We start from the raw sequence: 24763 nt of genomic DNA, 5'->3' as shown, positions 1-24763 counted from the left end.
TGCTTCACTGAGTGGATGGGTCAAATGCAGAGAAAAACAAGTAATTTCCCCATGGGGATCAATAAAGTATCCATTATTATTATTAAATATATCTCAGGTACTATTGCCTTAATGTTGGACTGTTTTCTCAATATGTCTGCGTAATTTCACGGACGTGGACTCAGTGGAGCAGCCCTTCAACCACGAGTCTGAAATGAGTCATGGACTAATTTTTTGAAATAGTGGGTCAGTGGTAAGTTACGGGACTGATTATAAATCTCATTATAAATAATGTTTTTTTTAAATAAATAAAAATAATTCATGAGGTTTGGATATTCCCTTAGAGCTCATAAACACCTTCAGCTTTAACATTCTTTTTTCCTCTTTGTCCACTTCTTAATCAAATTCATCATCGTCTTTCACAATCATCTAAGCAACCCACTAAATCAAACGCAAAAGAAAGTTTCGGTTTTGCGCGACTTTCCTCTTCATCCCCCATCCTCATCCTCAGCACCGCTCCTCAGAGGGCGCGGGCTAAGTGTTTCGGTTTTCTTATCTAGAAGGATCTCTATCCTGTTTTAACGAGGCACTTGACCTCCCTCGGCGCTCTCCTACTCCCTGAGTGACGCAAAAAAAGTGGGCTGGCGAAGCGCTAAGTGCAGCAGTTTAGAGGACTATCTGTGCGCTACTCCAGCAGACTTCACTTGGAGCGCCTATATAGGTTCAGTCGTCTGTCTCGGATGTTACACCAGAGCCTTGTCGGCGGAGATACCGGCATGAGAACGGATGCGTTTGAGAAGGTTAAACACGGACTTTTCCTCAGACTTGTAACAACCCCCCGCTTCATTCATTAAGTTGGGAGGTTGATGAAACTTTTCTTGAATGAGTCTCCCGCCGCTGGCTGGCGCATCTGGATTCAGGTTAGTCGGAGCTGTCAAGTCCAGAGTTCAATTCTTCAGCCGGAGCCTTTTACCCCGTTTTTAAACTTTGTGGCGAAATACTGGAATTAGTTTAAACCAAACTCTTAATTTTGACAACTTTTTGTGAACATTTTTTATTGCAAGACACAAACATGGAAAACTCGGTCCTGAGAATGACATGCGTCCTGGTGGCTATCTGTCTCTTGGATAAAAGGTGAGTGAAATTAATACGGAATGCAGTAATTCCACTAAAACTTTAAGTCAAGCTGCTGTTTTAACGCAATTAAAGAACATCTTTCATCTAGCCTCCTTATTTGAACTTAAAAATCTGTTAACAGGATGTTGTGAGATGTCAGATTTATTTATCGACGTAAAATTTGTATTTCATTCATTCAGCTAAATGTTTCACTGACAGGTTGTCTGCGCCTAAAATATAAATATAATGAAGTGTAAACAGTTGTGTGCTTTCTTTTTTATTTCTATTTATTCTTTATTATCTTGAACACTTTTGCCCACATGCTGGTTCCAGCTGTAAAATTTGGAAAGGCAGCTTTTGAACTTGTGCTGCTCTTTACTCTCAGAGCCGGAAACACAACAGGTACCAACAGAAGTCAAACTGGAATTGCAAAGCCACAAAAAGCAATCCCACACTGAAAGTGTAACATGCAAATGAATAACATGCAGTGGCAAGTTGTTTTATTGATTGATTGATTGTTTTTTTTAATCGCTCCAAAGCTACTTTGCTTAGATAAGCGGCACACTGTGTGTGTGTGTGTGTGTGTGTGTGTGTGTGTGTGTGTGTGTGTGTGTGTGTGTGTGTGTGTGTGTGTGTGTGTGTTCCAACACTGACGACTTTTTCTTCTCTTTGCTTCGTGGGGAAGTTTTGCAGAAGACACTCTCGCAGGTCCCACGTGTTTACGAGACTATAAGCAGAGTGTGTGTGTAAATGCTGTCTCTTCCCCACACCTGTATTTGCGTGTGCATCTGGGAGTGCGCGTGGCTGTTTGTTGGCTGGCTGCATGTGCGGCACACACAAACCTGTGTTTTGCCTGTAAAGATCATGAAAAGAAAAGCAGGACAGCTTTCAGTCATCAGGAGCGCATCGTGTGTTTTTCTGATTGCTGCTGTTACTGTTCGTCTGTGGAGCACAAACGCGCTTTAGAGGCTGTCAGCTGAATTATTGCTGTTCACACGATTAACCTGAAACAGAAGCTGAGACAGTTGAGTGCAGAGACACACCTTACTGCTAATAACAATTTATGTGCTAAAGTATTTCCTCTGGTTATTTTATGTGGCAGGTACGTAGGTTTTTATTTTTGCCTTAATTCATTGTGCTGCAATAAAAACATCCTGAGTTAAGTATGCACATTTTTAAAGACTTTAAAGGCTTAATCATTTTTTTAAATATTACTTTTATTTAAACCAATGGCAAAACAGATGCACAATCATAAAGTGAATCAATCTGAAAAGTAGAACATACTAACAGATTAAAGAGTACAGTTCCCCTCCGAAACCACCAGCATCTGGAGATGTTTTTATCAGCGCTACCACATAGCACACACATTTGTGTATTTTGGGGGTTTTACAGGAATCGGTTAAACCAGGGACCAACAAGTCATGGCAGGGTGCAATGGAAAGTGGGTGTCGAGGTGACACCAGAGGAACATTAAAAGAAAACTTACGAGTCTCGCTATAACGAACCTTCGGAGACTAACATCAGTACACAGAAAAGACAGAAGATTTGACTTGCACATCTATCTTGTCAGTAACCTGATCTAAACTTGCTCCGTGCAGGGTAGACTCCAATGAAATCTTGGGCCTGAAGCTCCCCAACATCGACCCAATCCTGAATGCCAACACGGTGTGTCTGACACTGCCAGGTTTGACAAGGCGCCAGCTGGAGGTGTGCATGCGTAACCCAGACGTGACGGCTTCAGCAATCCAGGGAATCCAGATTGCCATCCATGAGTGCCAGCACCAGTTCAGAGGGCACCGCTGGAACTGCTCCAGCCTGGAGACTAGAAACAAAATACCCTACGACAGCATAGTCTTCAAAAGAGGTCAGTTTTAACCCAATTTTTCTACTTAAAAAATAAACTTTTAAAAGTCCCAATATATGAATTACACAAAATTTACCACACAGTATTGTCTAAAGCGGGTGAATGAGTTTAAAAGCTTCTTTTAGTGAACTATGAAGGTGAAATGTCACCACAGGTTACCAGGTATAAGTTTGCTCTTGAGTCAGACTGTGGTTTCCTCCTCAACTGCACTTCAATGAAGTACCTTGAAAGGATGGGTTTAGAAAGATTAGCTGCCACAGAGATACAAAAGCTCCCAAACAAAAGTTAATATATTTCCTCAAACAAGATTATAAAAAGAGATTATTTTCCACGTAGTTATAATTCATCAATGTTAACTCGGAAACAAGTCCTCCAAATGAACAGGTTATCTCTAGTTATCTCTCGTTCCTAGCAGACTGGTATCTGCTTTCTAACCACCTCGCTGAAGCTTCTCAATAACCCATTCAAAAGAGCAGGCAACTTCAAAAGCAGTTAGTCACCTTCAGATTACCAAGCCTCATGCATATCATTTTTCCTTGACGCTTTGTAGGGCTTGGAGCTTTGCAAGTCAGCCACAAAGGATGAAAGAGGAGCTTTAGAGTTGGGAAGCCTTCAGATGGTGTCATCGCAGGTTATTGACTGGAAAAGGCATCAATTTCTTAGTAGCCTGAGCACCTGGATAGATGCAACACACAGTGCGGTTGGTAGTTTGAGTCTTCAGTTTAGCTGGCCTTCGATTTTACTTTCATCTTAGGAGTTGCAGAAAATTGGTTGAGATGCTCACGTGTATTGCTTTGGCTTAGCTTTGTGAGTTTTTAGTGAAAGTCTTTCAAGACAAGCGTGAAAAACTGGCTTTTTTAAAATTTCCCAAAGAACGTTTCTCTGAGACACTAATGATGACCTTACCTATCATAAAAAAATTCCTACCATCTCTGCAAGAAAAACCCTGGTTTGTAACCCTCACTGAGGACTATATCCTATCACTGCCATGAAATAACACAAAATATATAATAATTTTAGCTACAGTAAATACTTTCTCACCTCTGGTCTTGCTTTCACTCCTAACTGACTCATTGAAAAGCTGTTTGTCATTATTAGCAGAGGCAGTTGCTCGTTGTCTGGCATCCCTGGTTTGCCTCGGGTGCAGAAACTCCAAACCACTGACATAAACAAGCTCTTTAAATCGTGTGATTCATCTGTTACATGTTGATACGATCCTCTCCACGCAAGCTAAAAAATGGATACAAGTTGACACGCTGCAGCCATCATTGCGTGCAGTTACTGTAAGCATGAATGCTTTGAATAAGGGACGTTTTCAGAGGTGGATTATACAGAAGGTGAGTGCATGTATTCAGTGCAGCTCCTCCTGAAAAAACTCAAATACGCTCTCACTCGAGGCTCGTGTGTACCAAACTGGTATTTTCTTCCCACATCATGTAGTGCAGCAACAAGTTTATCTGTGGTGTTAAAAGCTCAGGAAAACTGGAAAACTCGCTTACTCGGCTACGTTTGCAGGGCTTTCTCAAATCCTACATGTGACGTTCTAAACAGGTTTTTGAATAGATTATCAGGTGCTCTACATTTTAATATTTATTCTGGTGTCACTGCATCGGATGGTGCTCGAATCCTGTCTGCTGATGGTTTCTCGATAACTTTTACGGGTCTATGTTCATTCCCATTTAGCCCGCATTAAAAACTAGGCTAAAGGGAGGGCCCAGCAGGACGGAGATGGACAGAAATAGGAGAATTGTTCCCTCTCTTTCTGTGCCTTTCTGCATTTCTTTTGCCATCTCGTTCTCTGTCGCCATGTCTCTGTGTTCCCTGGCTGGGCTACTCCTAATGCTTTTTCTTCCCTTGCCAGTGCAAGTGCTTGTGAATTTGCTCTCAGCACTTTCCCAACTCTCCGAGGCAAAAGCACAAACCTGTTTAGTCGGTTTCTGTAACACAAAGTGACAGTTTCCTTTGAATCTTTAATTCATTTTGCCACTTCCTCTGCCATCAGTTCAGCCGGGCGTGCCACAGCCGGTGAATTATTTGTTAGATTGATTTGTTCCCGGTCTTCCGGGTGCTCGCGTTGCAGTGCCCAGCTCGGAGCAGGTCAAGAGCTAAAACGGGCTTTCTAAGTATGAGGATGTGCTTAAGTGCCATGCTGCGCTCCTCTCCTGCTCAGTGTGGGTCAAGGTGGTTGGGTGGGGGTGGAGGAAGGTTGGGGGCTCTGATTGTGAGTCAGTGAGTCAAATTATTTATAGACGGTACAATTTTGGAGTGTGTGCATTTATTTCTGGGGTGTATTCAAAAGTATAATTGCTCCTATTTACATGTTAAATATTAAGGAAGCTATTATGTATTACTGTATGATATCAGTAGATCACATGCATTTCCTCTTAAGAGTCAAAGCAGAGTGAAAACAGAGATTAAAGGATATCGGCCATGTGAAAAATGAGGATTGCCCAATATCAGCAGTTTGCTCACAAGGTGTTTATAGCTTGTTTTTACTGCCTCCAGTTGGCAGCTTGTAAGGATGATGACTATCAGCTTCTCAGCCAGCCTCAGCTCACTGAGCTATTGAGGAGGATGTTACCACCGGTGGAGACGTTATTTCAGTTAGAAGAGCCATGTGAACATCTACTGTAGTTGGAAGCACAGTCATCATTCAGAATATGACAATATCCTGAAAACGTCCTTTTAAGTTTTAGAAACATTGTTACTGGACTCCCTCTGACTATCATGAGAACAGCATTTATTGTGCAAAGGCAAATATTTCTATGCATACAGCAACAAAAGTGTAAACTCTTACACCATATCTCACTAAAACAAATTAATCAGGGTTTTATTTTCAAATTTATTAATAAGGAAGTAACTTCAAACCCTGCTTAAAGGGGCAGATCCAGCTAAAAGCTTTTTTTATTTGACTCCAACAAGCAGCCTGAATCATTTCCCCTTCGAGCTCAGTGCTATAAACCCCTAAGTGGTTTCTTTTCATGTTTTCTTTACAAGTTTCCATTATAACCGTAGCCGGTGGGGCTGCTTTTATACAACCTGAGGGTACCTTGACAGGCAGTAAGCTGAGATCTAACAATAAACACTATAGAGGGCAGGAGTGCAAATGATTCTGTCACACTTTATCCTTCGGTATTCACGGATTCCACAATTAGATATGGATTTCTTTCTCTTTTTTTTAGCGTACGTCCAGTGCACGTGTGTGTGTAAGTGTAAGGAGAGGCTGCTATAACAGCAGTCTTATGATTTACAGGTCAGTCGTCGTCAGATACACTCTTACATGTGCTGCATGCGAGTTACGTCATGAAGAAAAAAAGGGATGCATTTAACTCTAATGTCATACGTGGATATTACACGCACACAGTCATTCATCTGCCTCCTTTACATGGATTAGTTCCTTTTGAGTCAATTTAAAATGATTACAAGGTGAAAGCTGCGGTACGGCATAATGAGCCTCTCTAAGTTAAACACATGTACAGCTCATTTGGTGGCGAGTTGTCATCCAAATAGAGGAAACGACAAAAGCAAAGATCAAAGTACAGCCAGCAATCAGCCCAAATTCAAAGACTAGTAACAGCCGGGTTAACAGTTAATAAGTCAATTTTACTTATATTGCACATTTTAAAAAGAACCCGGTTACAAAGCATAATAAACACAATAACTGAAAAAGTCGTCTAACCATGGTTAAGAACAATGGCTAAAAATAATCCAATAAGGGAGCAGTATGAAGGACTGACAGGGAGCTTGGCCCAGTCGCCTCAAGTTTGTAGGTGAGAGAAGTTGTTGGAATGACCTCACGGACCTGGAGGTAAAAGATCTGTAATCTTCTGTGGAGCTAATCCATGGAGTCAAGCTATCCTTAACAAGAGCAAGATTTTAGCTACAGCTGGGTGAAAGATCCACGGATGGAGTACGTGTGTGTGTGTGTGGTCGTGGAGGTTGTCACAGGAAGGAGTCACAGCTCTATTTAGTCACAGTGTGCGAGTACCCCGTGGGTCCTCTGATGGGAGTGGTGGAGCCTGCGAAGTTTGGAACACTGAATTGTTATTGTCCCAGATGTTTCCTCCGCTCTGAGTCTCGGCCTGTGCGTGTGTGCATGTAAAAAAGAAAAAGCTCTGCGTGTTATTTATGATGCATAAAATAAAGAAAGCAAAATGTAAATGTGCTCTCAATCTCGAAATGAGGAAACTTTGAGCATGTAAATGTCGTGTAACACTGTAACTGAAATACAACTGTGGGGTATTTATAAAAATCAAAAATGTACAACAAGTAAAGCTTTGAATTGGTATCTTAGTCATATAAATGATCAGTCACTGCACATTTCACTTCTCTATCGCTCTTTTAGCCAGCAGTTTTCTCATTTCACTTTGGTTCCACATATATGATGATGTATTCTGCTTAAGAGTTATTAGAAATTCTCAAAGTTTGTCAACTCTGTCTCAAAGTGAAACACTTGCCTCTATAGCCACTGACATGGTCCTCCGGTTAATCTTTGTAAGAACTGATGATTCTTATGTTACTTCACACACAGCAGTAAAAGACTGAGCACCATTTGAGAGCATACAGTCCATCTGGCATTTTAAATGAAAACATCTTTCCACTTCCAAAGTGTTTCCTGGTTCTGACACTTCTTATTACCTTTTACTTTCACATTAGCTTAAAACAACATGACTATGCTGCCCCTCTACCTGCAGGTTTTCGAGAGAGTGCCTTTGCGTATGCCATTGCAGCAGCGGGAGTGGTGCACGCGGTGGCCAACGCCTGCTCCATGGGCAAACTGAAAGCATGTGGCTGTGACGAGAAGCGACGAGGGGACGAGGAGGCTTTCCGTATCAAACTCCACCGCTTGCAAGTCGAGGCCATCCAGCGAGGGAAGGGTATGGTGCACGGTGTTATGGAGCACTTCCCGGCTGACCTGCCAGGGCCCCAAGACTCGTGGGAGTGGGGCGGCTGCAGCCCTGACGTGGAATTCGGAGAGAAGTTCTCACGGGATTTCCTGGATGCCCGTGAGACCTACAAAGACATCCACGCTCGTATGAGGCTGCATAATAATAAAGTTGGGAGACAGGTGAGTGAAAAGTGTGTGTTTGTGGGTCTTTTTTCCCCACGTTTGCATAACTGCTGCTATTTTGTTGTACTACATTAAAAGATTTTAACATCAGACACACAATTTACGACAGAACAAATGAAAAAAAAATAAGCTCAAAGGGCCGATTGTAGATACTACACATCCGCTTCTGTCCTGTATCAGTTTATCAAAAATGACAGTGTTTTCAGCTGTTATGAACGTTTTAGAGGGTCAGGGGTTGTGATTCAGAAGTGTTTCATACTGCATTATGTGAGGTTTAGGTTCATGTGGTCATTGCAATTGAGTCCTTCCTCAATAACGTCTAAAGATTTAGAGAACTGGTAAAATAAGCAATAAGAGTAAAAGTAAACAGTTATCAAGCTTTAACATAGTTATATTAGATTGTATGGTCACAGGGGACGTCAACTCAAAAGCATGGATGATGCTCAACTAAGCAGTAGAACCAGTAGAATCTCATAAAAACTACTTTTAAATCTCAGAAGGTTGATTCTGTTCATCGGGACGTTTTCAGTGGGAGAAAAGTTTCATCATCATCATCATCATCAGGTGACTTCTTCAGTCTTAGCTGACTGCAGGTTTCACTCTTATAAACAGGACATTTGCACAATCACTGCAACCAGCACCACTGAAGGAACAATGAGCTGTGAGGTCAGTTATTAATATGCAAATAGTCCAACATGTAAAAATAAAGACAAGATGATAGTTTATTAAATTTTAATGACATTTGCAGATTGTTTCGGTGAAGTTTAATAAACTCCTTGCTATCTAAAATATAACAGGACACCGGAGTAAATTCTCCAGCATCTCACACTTCTGATAATCAGCTGTCTGCTTGACGTTTATTCAGCTGTGTAAAAACTATAACTTTAATCTCAGCCAAACCGATTTACTCAGGAACAAATAAAATACTGAAAAAAGCCAAACAATAACAGTTTTAAGTTATCTAAGTGACTCATATATCATGTTTAACCTGAGTAGCGAAAGACGGCGGTGGGTTTGAAGCCGGGAGTCCGGTGTTCTCACGGCTCTAGTGAGCCTAGCCCCCGGCTAGCTATCGAGCTAGTGGGTAACAGACGTCTCCGAAAACGTCAGAGCGCTTTTGAAAATATGCGGTGTCTTGATAAACTGAGCAGGGCCGCGATGGGTCGCGCTATGAATTCTGGGACAGTTTCTTCTTCTTCTTCGGGGTTTAACGGCAGCTGGCATCCTTGTACATGCAGTGCTGCCATCTTCTGTTTCAGTCCGTTATTACACCTTTAAATCCTGCCACTTATTCCTGCGTCTTTTGTGATCTTACAAAGCTTCAAACGACGTGTCGACTATTAAATCAGTCGTCGACGTAATCGTGACTAGTCGACTAATCGTGGCAGCCCTAGTCATGTTATGGGACTAACTGACCTTTTATGGTCACTTGAGCGACGAATCGTTTCTCCCACCGAAAACATCCAGATGAACAGAATCAACCTTTTGGGATTTACTTATCTGGATAACTGAGTGCGCATCAAGACAAATACTTTTAAAGTTTATTGTCTTTGTCCCACACTAAGCTTGTCTAACAAAAAGTGACTCTCAGTGTTTGATGTTTGATGTTAGAATTCAGAAGCAACTTTTGAAGCGCACTTTATGAATTCTACTTTATGCCTAACACACATTTGTAAGGTTTAGTGTAAGCTTAACTGAAACTTAAATTTATGGCGTGTTGTGAAAGTGATGAAAATAACTGTGTTATTTTGTTATTAAGGGTAAAAGTAGCACGAGCTTGAATGGTTTTGACATATTTGTCCTAATTATTAGCACATTACTTGAAACACCGTGTCTAAACGGTTCAGTAGGACAACTTGACTGAAGAATCGTCTCTTCAGAGAAAAAACAACTTCACCATCAAGCCGGTCGTCTTCGCCGGTCGAGGGCGAGTTGTCAGCCCAGATGAACTGCTTTGTTAAAATGGGCCTCATATCCTGCTGGTCATTTTAATTAGCGTCAGATCAGTCAGGATGTCATCCAAAGCAGCAATCATCCAAAACACAGCACGTCACTGATTGTGTGGTTTACAGTACAGGGTTCGGCGTATTTGGGGTATTTAGGACACAGCACAATACACTAAATGAAAAGCACCTGTATTTTCAAAACTTTGAAAATTTTGATTGGGTTTCAAACGATGGAATAGAAAGATGTAAATGACCGTGATAAGCAGCGGCAACGTCCAGCACTGCGAGGGCAGCAGAGACGAGAAGCGGGCGTAAATTGCTCATTGTTCCCCATTTCCTCCAGAGTAATTTGGGCCTGTATCTTTTCATCAGTTTACTTCTGGTTTCCTTGATTATGCAGACAAAACACAAATGTGGAGTGCGTAAGCCGAACTCAACAACAGCTGGCCTCCCTGTAGTAGAAAGAGTGATAAGGTGACATAACCTCCAGTCAGTACGGTGGAAATGTGAGTAAACAGAAGCGGGGGCTAAAGTGAAATGAGTAATGAAACAGTGATTCATTTTTCTTTTGTGCATGTTTCATTGCGTGCATGTTGCTTTTAATTATTTTGAGGTAGAAAACTGAATCGTGCGCCGTGTTATTGCAGCACGTTCCAGGTTGTCTTTCTTTTCTGTCAATCATTTGCTGTGTATTCATTTCTTCATTCAGGGAAATCTGTTCCTGTGAGCTGTGGTTTGGAGTTCTTCTATGTGCTAACGAGAGCAAACTAATGGGCTTTAAAAAGTTGCATTTATAGCACATACAGTAAACTCACTGGCAACGTGTTAGTGCTGAGTCAGGCCCTCTTTTGCCTTCAGATCTGCCTGAATTCTTCGAGGCACAGATGGAAACCTTCCCCCGAGATTTTGGTTGATATTAAGAAGACAGCGTCAGATTTTGTGCTGCACATCCATGATGGGACTCTTCTTTTCACCACATCCTAAATGTGCTCTGTTGGACTGGGATCTGGTGACTTTGAGTACAGTGAAGCAGTTTGATACGATTGAATCTTTGTGACGTGTTGCGTTTTCTGGCTTGAAGTAGCCATCAGAAGATGGTCATACTGGGATGGGCGTGGTCAGCAACAACACTCAGGTAGGTTTGGAATTTAAACTATGCTCATGTGGCAGGAAGGTGCCCAAAGCGTGACAAGAAGTTACGCGCCATGTGATCGCACCATCAGCAGCAGCCTGAACTGTTGATACAGTGTGAGATGGATCATGTTTTTTACACCAGATTTTGAGCCTACCATGTAAATCTCACAGCAAAAATCAAGGCTCTCAGAGTAGTTAATGTTTTTCTCACCTTCTGGTATCATTTTTGGTGAGGCCGTGCAAATTGTAGCCTGTTCTTAGCTGACATGAGTAGCATCCGTGTGGACGTCTGCTGCTCTTCTTAATTGTAGCAAGCAGTTATTTATCTGCTATCAGCTCAAAGCAGACTGAGCATTTGTCTCTGACCGCTGGCATCAACAAGGCATTGTGACACAGAAAAACTGCTCCTCACTGAATATTTAGTCTTTTTGAGACGTTCTCTGTAACTCGTTGTCATGGTTTTGTGGGAGCATCCCAGTAGATCACCAGATTCTGAAATCTTTAGACCAGCTCATCCGGCACCAGCAACAATCAATTAAATCACTTTTCTGATATTTGATTTAAACATCTGAAACTCTCCCATGGATGCCGTTTCTTATTATTTAATCGTGACCTTTGACCTTAACTGAGCCAAGTGAGGCCTGCAGTTTTTTTAGATGTTGTTCTGGGCTCTTTGTGATGCACTGGATGAGTCGTCGCTGTGCTCTTGGAGTATATTTGGCAGGCCGGTCACTCCTGTGAAGGTTTACCACTCTTCCAAGTTTTCTCCATGTGTGGGTGATGGCTCTCACCGTGGTTCACTGCAGTCGCAAAGCCTTACAAATGGCTCTGTAACTTTGAGCCTACTTTACTTTGTCAGACAGGTTCTAGTGGTTTAAATGATTTCTTGATTCAGCAGGTCTGGCAGTAATCGGGTCTGGGTGTGGCACTTAAATTGAACTTAGCGTTCTAAAAATGTGGTTAATCACAGTTAATTCATGATTTAACAAGCGGCGCAGTTACTTTTTCATACTTTTGCATTAATAAAGGAAATCATCATTTAAAAAGTGCATTTTGTATTTATTTGGATGATCTGTGACTAATATTAGGATTTTTTAAAATCTAAAACATGAAAGTTTGACAAATAAACAATATATTTGTTACACAGGCTGTTAGCTAAGTAGCAGAGATAATTCAGTAACTAGCGAACGTCCCATACATGCATTTTCCATTTGCTAGCTTTGCATAACTTGTTTCCAACATTTGTTGCTAGGAAACATAATAATAGATAACCGTTTCAATAATAAAGATTTAATTTCAGGTAGGACAAGTGAAAACATTAAGCCATTGTGTAACTGTTTTGAAAAATAAATTTTTTTTTTAGTAAAAGATATTGAAGCGATTACACGTTATTTCCTTTTTCCTTTGTTTGTTGGTGCAAATCAACTTTATCATTTTTTTACAATGACACCTGACGATATATCGGATATCATTGTCACCAACTGTTGACTCTAGATAATCTCCTTTGACTGACGTGATGACTGACACAGATACCAGTGACTTCATTAGCCTTATATACAGCGCTTCTTTATTATACATTTGGCGTAACCTTAATTTGTTTTTTTTAAAGAAACAAACAAAAAGATTAAAAACGAGTTTATCAGCCACACTTTCATCTTGCAGGTGAGAACAGCAACAACAGCTCAAAGAAAAACAACCTATAACTGGCAACATACACTTTAATTTCCTTTACAGTTTAGTGTTTAAAGGAGGGTATTTTGAAATTCTGTTTATTGGTTTCCTTTTTGTCACATGACCTCGTTGGAGTAAAAATCTTTTACTGTTGGCTAATCTGGTACATCTGGTTATCCAAAACTGAAAACAAAAACTATTAGTTGGACTGGAGTGGGAGGATTTTGAGATTGCAAAACTTGCTCAGTGGATACTTTTATGGTAAATATTCTTAAAACTAGTCTTCAAATATCAAACCCACCCCAGCTACAGGGGCTTCTCAAAGGGTCTCACCAACTTGTTGGGTTGCAATAACTGCTTAAGTGATGAGACACAGAGGCCGTCCTGTGCTGGAAAAAAGGCAAAGATCAGAGAGAAAGGGAAACCAAGAGAGGAGGTGGAGCAGAGGGTAAGGTTAGGAAAAAGACAGGGAGTAACAGAGGACAAATTTATGAGTCATCACAGAGGTGGTACTGTGAAATACTGATAGGTGCAATAAAACCCTCGCAACACACACACACAGCTCCTAGAATCAAACAGAAAGTACTGACAGGTGGGGCCTCCTCAAAATAATGGCCACCCTTCTCTGCGTGTCTTTTGCTCCCACCTACCCGCCATCACCACTTCACCTCCTTCCACCCCCTGCCCGACTCCCCTCTTTCAGAGCAGCAGTCTGTTAGCAGAGGAATGCGGTGGTTTTTAGCGGGGTGTGCATGTCGCCTCATGCCCACCCCAAGGTTCTCACGACGTCCCGTCTTGTTTTTAGCCCTAATTAGTGGCTGCTGGCAGTTTGGAAACAGATGTTTAAAACCCTGCAAAAGATTTTAGACTTCAAACACCAGGGCGGAAAGTAGAAAGAGATTCGCCCTTCCTTCCCTCCCCTCTTCCCCCTCTCCTGCACTGCCTCCTCCAACCTCTTTGCAACAGGCCTTGCTGCAGAAATATCAGAGTACACTTTACGTATGCGCACAAGCTTTAATTTAATTAAAATAAGAGATTTAAATAAATAAATACTATATAACAATTATTACAGAACCAGCCTCTCCAGCCCCTCAAGCACAGTCCCTCCCTTTGTTTGTTCCTCTGGCTTTCTCCAGTTAAACAAACAAACTCCCGTTCAGCCGTTATAAGAGCGCTTTTAAAAGGCCGGCGACATGTTTTAAGAGTTTATGACATGGAAACTCATCATCCCAAAGTACATTTCTTGGCAGACTCACAGCGTTCTTATCAATCATTTAAACAGCACACCTCAAAACAAATGCTTGGCACACGTTCTTGTGTTCGTGTTGCAGAGCTTAGAGCCATTTCGAGGTGCTGTTGAATCCTGCCTGTTCATTAGGCAGGTGGTGACAATGCTGGCTATGTAACAGTCTGCTGAGTTACTGGCAAACATCTTCTTCATAATTACAATTTACCATCAGGGCCTGACTTCAGGGGAGTAAGACGAGATGGTGTGTTGCTTTACCGGGAGTAAACTATACGTTTCAACTCCTCTTCAACCCCTTTTCGAGCATGTGCAACTGGCAACTCGCACTTAAACATTGGTAAACATTTGAACGCTTGCCATGACTAAATCATAATAAAGTTGTGTTCATGATAGCACTTGTGTCTCTGGTATTTCATGGACGCAGGTGAGCTTGCAGCAAGTGCAGCGCTACGTGACGGGGTGCAACACTGCAGTTTTGGCTTTGAAGTAAGAATAAAATTGCAGGTACCCTTCATCACCCGTATTTGCGAGCATGTCAGGTTATGACGGGATAAATAGGTGTGTTTGTAAGAGGGACTTAAGTCAAATCCTTCAGATCTAATGGGATTGCTCAAAAATTGGAAATGGCTTAGCAAAGATGGTGCAATATACTGAAGAGATGGGGAGTTTTGGCATCTACCCACACTGTTAGCCCAAGAGTAGGAGGACACAGAGAAGTGCATTGTATTGTTAAGTAACACTCTGGCAAAGAAAACTGCATGTAATTAGATTCAATAAGCCAGTATTCAGTATTATTTTGTAGTGTTGATGTTTCCGGGCAATTGAAGACTTACTTTGTGAATTTCAAGGCATGACGCTCCTTCAGCGGGGCACCGAAGCTCCTGTAAGATTTATCAAAGTCATAATTAAGTCATTATGAATCTGAGCAGCAACCCTTGGAGAATCATCCCAACCAGCTAAAGTGGGACTCTTACATCTCTTCACGGCTAATATAACCTTGGAGCGATGATGATCTGTTCTTTGGAAGCCAGTTGTGTTAATGGACTCTGAAACCACACGTGTGCGTGCGTGTGTGTGATCAAAAATAGAAAGATTAGCCCTGCAATCCTCAGACGCCATATCATCAGAGGAAGGCGGGGCATTCCTGAGTCCTGACAGTACTGTCTGACCTAACACACACTCTGTGGCATGTATGCATAAGCATGCGTACACACAGATACACACAAAAGTGCACAAGGAGGCAAACGCTCCATAGTTCAACAGGTGGAAGTGCTTATGCTGGTAATAACATTTTATTAGAGTCTCTAAATAAGTAGCTGTGGACAGCGTCTGCAGCTAACAGAGAGTAAACGCTGTACATACAGCTGCAAATTCACACGCGGTCTGTGGAGCGCAGATATGGAGCGCGTTTGCTCAGGAAAAGCATGTCACTGCGTCTGCGTGGTTGCGTGTGTGTTTGTCTGCATACGCTTAACTGTTCTTTTGAAGCGAGGCGTTTGATTTGTTTAAAGTGATGTCTGGGTTTAATGTGTTGCTGTGGGATTTGTTTGTGTGCTTTGATATCGCTCCGGCTTGCTGCTTGGCTTTAAAAGTCCTTTAGTAGGTTTTCTTTGAACTGACAAACACAAGGCAGCATGCAGACTAGTCTGCTGTTTATCCACTTAACTGGGTCGACGGTGGGACACGCAGACGTTAGATTAGGATTTTCCCAAATACAGTCGGTGGTGATGACACGAGGATCGGCCACCGATTAAATTCAAAGCACCCAACGAAACAGGGAATATCATTTTTATGACCGAGTTGTGTTATTAGAATATTGCAGAAATTGTTTTTTAAAGTAGATGAAGACTGATAAAAAAAAGACGGAACTTATACTCACAGACAAACTAAGACAATGTTACTTTGTGTCGAGCTGCAGGACTTTCCCTGAGCTGTTCACCAATTGTTTTATTACAGATGAGTCAGTATTGACTAAGGATGACAATCCTGCTGTAACATTAGGCTAAAAGGAGTGTGGTAATACTTTTACCTTTAGCATACTGCGATCCTGGATCACAGCGTGTGTTATGAGAGAGCTGCCAAGGGCAAGTGCACGCAAGAAATGGAAAAGTGCCTCATTATGTGCTCTATGAAAAAAAACAAAAACCCTCCAATTACATACAGAGGTTTGTTAAGCACACAGGTAAAAATTCACTTGACACATGACGTACTTCTTTTTTTGTAACACAACACGAGTCATTAAATAAGCAAATGTGTAATAATACTAACAATATTAATAGTAACAGACTGGTAAGTTGTCCACGGTGGACCCTACCATCTCCCTGTGATAGCTAGAAGAGAAACCCCCATCTCCCCCCCACTCCCACACCACATGCATGTATATGAATGGCAGCCATCACTGCCTGTTAGTGCCCTTTTTTTGTTTTCCAGTTAAACGCATAAAGTGCCTAAAATACTCGTTCTATTAATTAATGCACTCTGACCCATACTCAGGCGCTCTTTGATCTCTACTTTACTTCATCCACCCGTGCTCGTTGCACAGTAGTCTGCTTGTACTTTCCCCCAGTCTACTGTGTTATGTAGCCTACGGTCCTGGTCTGCCACCAACATGCTGTATTTGATCTCTGTCTGGGGTTATTTTATAGATGCCTGTCTCTCTAGCCAATTAAAACCTGCCAGATGTTTGTCCCTAACTGTGGTCCACTTTGAAGAAGTCTGTTGTGTATGTGCTGGGTAAACCAAAGCATTAGTCATAAAATGGCATTTATTAATAAATTCTTACTCCAGTGCTTTGAAAGGATAATGTTTAATGCAGATAACTATTCTTCATCAAATGCGTTACAAGGATTTAAGACCCAAGAACGCAGTGAGCCGCAAATTAAGATTTCTTGTTTTCTCTAAAAGCCGGCAGCTGTTTTATTTGTTTAACACATTGTCCTTTTTTATTCTTCCCAAACTCTGGCTGCAGTACCTGAGCACACTAACAGAAGTAAGTGTCACTCAAGCTGTGTGTATGTCCATCTCTCGTTGCCAAGACACTCCCTGCTGACAGGTTTGATACTGCTGACCACAATCTAATCTATACGGCTGATAGGCAGGCGATTTGTGATAACACCCACGCACACTTCTCTCTCAAACAGCCTTTGTGTATCAAACAATGTATCTAATCCTTTGGCTCATCTCCTCCTGTCAGCCTCTTTTCCTCTCTCCACCCTTCACCTCTGAATTTACCTCACATTCCTTCCTCCACGGGCCCTAAATGCCCTCGGGGTTCATTTTCACGATCAAAGATTTTTACATCTACAATGACACATAAAAAAATAATTTAATCAACATTTCAAATGTAATCTCGGTACACAGTGAAAACACAATATTACTGCACATGACCATCTATGTCTGCTGTGCATGTTTCCTGCACAGGTAGTGTAGAGCTGCGTGCAGGAGCAACAAGGTCAGCAACATATTTGGTATTCATGTTAAATAAACAGCTGTTAGCCAATGCCGGTAACTTTGTTTTCTTTCAGAGAAGGGTTAAGTGATTAGCGTGACAAACCAGGGAAGGACAAACGGTAACCGGTAAGACCGACTCGGGCAGTGAACACAAGTGTGTGCATTATTGTTTCCAAACTATCAGACTGCCAGAGTGGTGTCAACAAAAGTTTGGCCTTTTCAAATGAAAATGTAGCGCCCATCATCTAACTAAATATACTGATATATATTCTTACATTTTTCTGTGTTACTTGTCTGTGTCTCCTTTGTTGCGCAGTGTAATTGCCCCAAGGGACAGATGAGTAGGAGCAACTGTAAGAAACCAAAAGGAAAAAATAACAACCTTTCATCTGGTCATTAATCAAAACAGCCTCATTCTTGGAGCCATCTAGATCTGGAAAAGTACACTTAATATGTTGATAAATGAAGAGGGACAGGGGGAGCTCATTATGTTAGAACGGTTACCAACACAAAACCTCATTTTAGACCAGCTTCTTCTATAAATAGATGAAGTCAACAAGTGAATGTTGTTGACTTTTTTTTCTGTTCGTCATCTGTCAATTCATCCTTCGTGAAAAAGAGGAGTTAGCGCTCAGTGAAGCCACAGCAATTATTAGATGTGACAAAGATGTCGTATTATTAAAGGTAATGTCATTCATCTGGGTAAAATAACTCACTCGGGTGCCCTCGTCTTTCTTTCTACTTGCATGATCAGATGAACCAGCGTCACACTGATTTCATGTTACCTCGTACGTGCCTTTCATCTGCACGTCAGAAGAATATCTTACATCTCCCACACACATCAATCACTTTTCACCAGCAGTTATTTTCTTTTGTTGAGGCTTTTTTCAAACTTTACCCAGTCAGACGACAGGGTGTGCACCATGCCTCGTGTTTAAAGAATAAATACACCCTGAACAAGAACTCAGACATTATTCCTTTGATGCTGCTTTGACAGATGTGTTAAAATTTAAATGGAAAGAAAGACGCTTCCCTGTGAATCTAGCCAAATGTTGCAAGATGCAGCAGAAATGCAGCAAAAATTTGGACACCAAGTATCGAAATCTCTTGCAAATCTGTTTGGCTGCTTTCTCACTTTATATCAGAAACCAAAAGCAAAACAAAAACTGCAAAGTTAATATTGCTGCATCGGTCTGAGTTATCAGAGTATTTGTAGTTTGGAAAAAAGTGAGTGGAAGACTTGAAACACCTACTTGCCTTTTAACCAGCGTGAGAGCAAGGTTCAAAATGTTGTCTTAGAGATGTTCAGTGTTGTCGTTACAGGAACTGTCCATGTGCCAGCCTCGGTCTTCACATATCTGTTCAGTTCTGTTTTATTTATGTTTAACAGTCATCTCAACCGTGACTGTGACCCGGCGACTGTTGAGATCAAAATGAAAGTTTGGCAACAGGTGCCATCGAGGAAATCCCGGGTACATGGCTGATACGAAACCTTTGCAAGATGCCCTTTAGTTCTAAAAGTTAGGGTATGATTGTGACCGTGCAGCGATGGGTCGAATGCATGCTGCTCATGGATGTGAAAAGCAAACGTTGCTGTCTTTAGTGATGCATCAGAATTCATTCACAGAAGCCTAGAAATCTGTGGCCCATTTCTGCAGAGTTCCTCACTCTTCTGACTCTTTGAGCGTTCGTATCATCAGCCTTCTCCCGAGGAGGAGCGTGCTGTGCTGATTTCACTTCTGCAGCTCTCTGTGTGGATTTGCTTTGTTGCACTTTGAAATTTAGATATGGAAGCCAGTCGTGCTGTGCAACTGACTGATTATGCACAGCACGCTAATCTCCATATGCACTGAGCATCTCAAGAAAAGATTTTCTTTTATGTGAATTTCTCCACTCTGATAAACATGAAAGATGTTTTTAGGGATGCTGCTGTTCTTCTCCGGCAACAATATCTCATATTGAGAAAGAAACTTTCTCTTTAAGCTGGTTGTTTTGTTGTTTTACTGTTCTTTGAAAGCTCTGTCCTGCTGTGAATATACCATCAAACAGTAGCAATGTGGATGCAATTATGACTCCTAGGTCAGTTTGTCTCTTTAAGGTTTAAGTGGGTTGGAGCGTTTCATGATTACAGACTTTGCTGTGTGTTTAAGGCCAGCACGTTTGTGATTCTGGGGTTGCCTCTGGCCTCAAACTGAGCCAGAAGTTACAATGTGAACTCAGTGCAAGTGCCGCTTGAGCAATTATAGTGTTGTTTACCATAAGGCCGTACAGCGTCTAGTACAGCGTCTCCTCGCCACTGATCACAGCGTCTTGAAACTTTCCTTTCAACACTCCCAATGACAGTGTAACCATGTTTATCCAAAAAGCACACTCCTAAGTCACTTTCTGTTATTGTAGCACATTAACATACAGTGATGGGCAAGGTTAAAATATTTTGCATTCTTTTGCACGATTGTTATAATATAGCATCTAAATGGCTTTAAAGTGTAGTATCGGTGCCTCCAACGTTTAATTTTCTCCACTTAAAAGACTCATTACTGGCAAGCTTGAGTGATGGCAGAAAAACATATCTCCAAACATAAACATGTATTTTCAAACACTATATGTAGGATTTTGCAGCTTTAAACGGATGCATCACATCCTGATGTGTTTGTGCCGTTACTCATGTTTTTAATATTACTGGTCACCTTTGAACTTTGCCTCGGTGGCAAACACGAGGGTTTTCTTTTCATGTGCATTTCACATGTTTGTCATGAACAGATGACTCACGCCTTTACTTGGCAATGTTAGCTCAAGTCGGAAACCCACAAAGCACAGCATGAAACAGTGTGCTGCACACACACACAAAAACCCTCAAAACATTACGACGTTTACAAATTGGTCCTGCTACCTCTGCATAAAACAGACGACTGGGTATTTGATTTTTGGCTTCCATCCTAATTGGCCAATTTTGGTAGGTAACAAGATTTTAAGACTTAAAAAGCTCAATAAAGGTTTATCTCATGTTTTTTCTGTACTTTCTATTTTTCCTCTTTAAAAGATTAGATGGTAGTTTTACCATAAAATTTACAAACACAAAAAACAGAGCTTAACAATACAAAAGCAGAGGAACAGCTCAGGCTTTTCACCACATACATAAAAATGTGAATATAGACAAATAGCCACAAACACCTTTTCTGAAGCCATGTATTGATTTTTGTCTGATTCCACCTAAAGTGAACAAGTGTGGGTGAAGTTCTTGTTTTTTCATGTGTATGAGAGAATAAGCACCCTTATTGCTAGCACATGTGTAGCATGTCTTTAATTGTGCGAGTGTCCAGCCTGCGCCAGTGTGTTGATAGGGGTGGCAGCAGTATCATCTGTCAGTACTCTGGGTGGCCTGGTGTTCCTGTTGGTAATTGGATCTTAAAGTTTAGGGCTGGTGATGACTGATAAACATTCACGTGCACACACACACACACACACACACGCACTGAGATGCACCGAGGGTTTGTCATGAGTGATATATGTGTACGCAGATCCCGCACCGTTCGCTATAACGGGATATTTTGTTTGTTTATGTGTGCAGATTTGGATTGTAGACTCCATAAACATTCTTTGAGGCTTAATGTAAGAATTAAATTGTGTGCAGTGTAGTAGTGCAGTGTTTTCGTATACTGTATCAGGGCCTGCTCAATGAGCAGATCTAGCTGCTGATGTCCGTGCAGTTCCATTGGACAGCCTTAAACTATTAAAGTGAAAATATGTAAATAGTGTTATGCTCTGATGCCTAATGTGCAGCTACATGTGGGTTATGCTCAGAGTCTCTACCTGATGCCAAAAGATGAATAATGACAGCGCTATCTGTTTGGGTGATACCTGCATCCATGTGTGTTATTTGATAGCAGCATATTTAACAACATACTGAGAGTCAGACCACCTGGATTCTTCAGTATGGAGCCAATGTTCCTTCAAGCATTTCATTTCATTACTAGGACAGTGGCTTGCATGGTGAAATAAAGTCAGTACAGCAACACCCTTCATCTGTATATGTTAACCTTAAAACAAAACCAGTAATCGAGGCAGGTGTTAATCTTCTTTTTTTCTTCTCTCTGCTCTTTTCCTCGCCTCTGCTTCCTTCCTCACTCCATCCTACTCTCTCTCCTTTTCTCTGCGTTTTTCCCAGGTGGTGCTCGACCACATGAGAAGGAAATGCAAGTGCCATGGGACCTCGGGGAGCTGCCAGCTGAAAACCTGCTGGCAGGTCACTCCAGAGTTCCGGGTGGTGGGTTCAATCCTCAAAGAACGCTTCCACATTGCCACGCTTATCAAGGCTCACAACCGGAACACTGGACAGCTGGACCACTCCCATCACAACAACCATCATCACCATCATCAGCACAATCACCATCACCATCGGCGGCGACCCAGCATCAACGAACTAGTCTACTTTGAAAAGTCACCAGATTTTTGCGAGCGAGACCTGGGCTCGGATTCAGCGGGCACACAGGGCCGGATCTGCAACAAGACCAGCCCGGGCATGGACAACTGTGAGAGTCTGTGCTGCGGCAGGGGCCACAACATTCTGCAGCAGACGCGAAGCGAACGCTGCAACTGCAAGTTTCACTGGTGCTGCTACGTGGTCTGTGAAGAGTGCCGGATAACAGAGTGGGTCAGCGTCTGTAAATGAAGAAACACACACCAAAAGGCTAAACAAACAAAACGGAGAGAAAGAGACATTTTTTAAGTCAGAATATTACTTTGAAATGGGGACGTGACCATAAGTTGTGTGCCCGTTCTTTTTTGCGGTGGACTGCAGTTTTTCTTTGCAGAGAAGATGTGCAAGAACAGAGTGGGAAGCAGTTGAGCCAGCAGAAAGATAGAAGTGTATGTTGGTAAAGAATGTGCACATGCAGCATATGTGAAAAGGTGCCACAACTCAAAGACCTTGGATGTATACTGCCTTCATCACGAGGTCGAGGAACATAGTAATTTAAAGATACAAATCTGAAATAAATTCAATATATTGTGACTGGCACAGAGCTGCATGAGAGTCAAGTGAGCAAAGAGGAAGTTTAAAGTAAGTAGTAGAGAGAAAGTTTGCAGGGGGAACATAAGATCTGCACAAAACTTAAACTCAAGTATATTTCTGAAACAGATCGTACACCAAAAAGTTGTCCCTCGATCCTCAATTGCAAGTACCATCACTTATAGCATAGCATAAATCCAGCCATGGTTATTATTTACCTTGTCTCCTTGTCTTTATCTGCTACATGTAGAGGCAAAACGTCAGGACTCATAGTGCACACAGTTTGACAAAGCACTTACATATCTGGGGCACTGAAGGATTTTATACCTTGTTTAAGGACAGTTCAGAATTTTCCATATTTATTTATAGCAGCTATCATGTTGCACATGGAATACGTTGAATGATTGTCTGGCTCAACTGAAAGTCAGTGTTACTACCCCTGCCAACACTAATAATAATGTTAAAAATGTTAAAAAAGAGGTAGAACTGATTTGATTGCAATGCTGCCTTCATGAGCAGAACACAACAATGACCTCTTTAGAAACAGCAACGATGAATTTGAGTGGCTGAAGTCTAAAGATCAAAAGTGTGATCTGAAACCCGGATTGGTGGCGCTGACTCCAAGTATCAAAAAAACACTTCCTTTTCTCTCATGGTGGCTGTCTAGATACTGTAAATGTTTCCACTAATAAGCTTCAGACAGACCAAGAACCGTGTCTATACACTATAAGATTCATTTCATAGTCCCTGTTCGAAAACCGTTTGAGGCACAAACGTGTACCCGTGTATTCAGAAATCCTTGAAGATGTCGCACAGCTCCAGATTTATGTCATCCAAAATGTGTGGTCCGTGTTGTGTGTGGTACGTAATGTAAGAGGACCGAGAACGGTTTTCATCGTCAACATGATCTGAACAGCACTGTAAATAAAAATGAATAATGCTGCACCGAATACCATCAATAATTTTTAAAGTGCCTCAGGAAACTGAGTGCGCACAAACACGCTCCAGTTCCTCACACTATAAACATCCAAAACTGTCATCAATCAAATGTTTCCTGTTTTGTGATGCAATGTAATGTGTGCAACACTGTAAGCTTTGTGTAATATATCTACACTCACCTACTTCACACTTCTTTGATGTGTACTACAGGGATATTCTGATGTCAACTTCTAACTATCTATAAGAAAAAAAGAACATTGATATGGATTTCTGCCTGTACACATTTATAAGATCATATTTGGTTTCATGAAACCTGTATGAGTACGGCTCCTTATCAGACAGTGTAATTTATTTTGAGTAAATATATTTCTGTGTTGAAAGCAGAGAAAAAAATCTGGGATTATATTTCCAGTGTAACAGTTTATTTTGATCCTGATAAGTAGTTTGCACATACTTAACTGTGTCCAGGAAAACTCTGGGAAGATATCAGCAATATGCATTTTTTCATGTCATAAATGTATGTATGTGTGTATTTGTATGTTTTAATATGGTTATTATCTAAGTTATTTTATTTTTGTGGATAACTTAATATTTGTAAGACAATAAAGACAGACCATAATAATGAAAGAAGCTTTAATGTGATGAATAATAAAGAACCTGAAAACAGTGGATTTTGGGAAAAGAAACATGTAATGTTTATTATTTCATGAACCATGCTGAAGATGATGAATTCTTTGCTTACTCAGTGCTACAGTATGTTAGGCGTCAGGGATTTTTATTTCTTCAGTTTCAGCTCCATGAAAAGTCGATAATCCCCCTGATGATCAGATCTTTCTTTATACTGTAAGGTCAAGACCCTACAATACTACAGAGAAAACTCCAACAATGAAATTACCCCCTATGAGCAAGCACTTTGGCGACAGCGGGAAGGAAAAACTCCCATTTAACAGAAAAAAACCTCGAGCAGAACCAGGCACAGGGAGGGGCGGGGCCATCTGCGCCGACTGATTGCGAATTAGGGAAGAGAGACAGGACAGAAAAAATCAAACACGTAGTTATTTGTGAAAAATGGGTCATTCTGAAGATCTCAGTCAATCCGTGCTATTGTAATCGGTCGGTCTCCGATTACACATTCGTAAAATTTCTTCCCTACTTCCACGATCAACTGTAAGTGGTTTTATCAAAGTGGAAGCAACTCAGTCACAATGTGGAAAACCATGTTAAGTTACAGAGCAGCATTTCTAAGAGTCTAGTATGTAAAAGTTAAAACTTGTGGGAGCATTAAAGAAATTCTTTCAAGGCATTCCTAAGATACTGCATTCACAAGAATGACACATAC

General features: G+C 41.3%; 1 protein-coding gene across 1 annotated transcript; it reads left to right on the top strand.

Annotated features, from left to right (window-relative positions):
• Positions 1-634: 634 nt before the first annotated feature.
• On the top strand, positions 635-24095 carry wnt10a (wingless-type MMTV integration site family, member 10a). The gene is made up of 5 exons (XM_012923221.3): positions 635-899; positions 1044-1113; positions 2694-2959; positions 7654-8027; positions 21643-24095. The coding sequence occupies exons 2-5, from the start codon at positions 1052-1054 to the stop codon at positions 22144-22146; spliced, it is 1206 nt and encodes a 401-aa protein (XP_012778675.1). The 5' UTR covers positions 635-899; positions 1044-1051; the 3' UTR covers positions 22147-24095.
• The last annotated feature ends 668 nt before the right edge of the window (positions 24096-24763 follow it).

This window comes from Maylandia zebra, linkage group LG16 (assembly GCF_041146795.1).
Source record: "Maylandia zebra isolate NMK-2024a linkage group LG16, Mzebra_GT3a, whole genome shotgun sequence".
In the NCBI taxonomy this organism is placed as follows: domain Eukaryota; kingdom Metazoa; phylum Chordata; class Actinopteri; order Cichliformes; family Cichlidae; genus Maylandia; species Maylandia zebra.
This window is presented reverse-complemented; position numbering and strand designations above follow the sequence as displayed.

Coding starts and splice junctions, on each gene's coding strand:
- wnt10a (XM_012923221.3), top strand. CDS start 1,052: ATGGAAAACTCGGTCCTGAGAATGACATGCGTCCTGGTGGCTATCTGT. Junction 2,960..7,653: donor CAGCATAGTCTTCAAAAGAG/GTCAGTTTTAAC, acceptor CTCTACCTGCAG/GTTTTCGAGAGAGTGCCTTT. Junction 8,028..21,642: donor ATAATAAAGTTGGGAGACAG/GTGAGTGAAAAG, acceptor CGTTTTTCCCAG/GTGGTGCTCGACCACATGAG.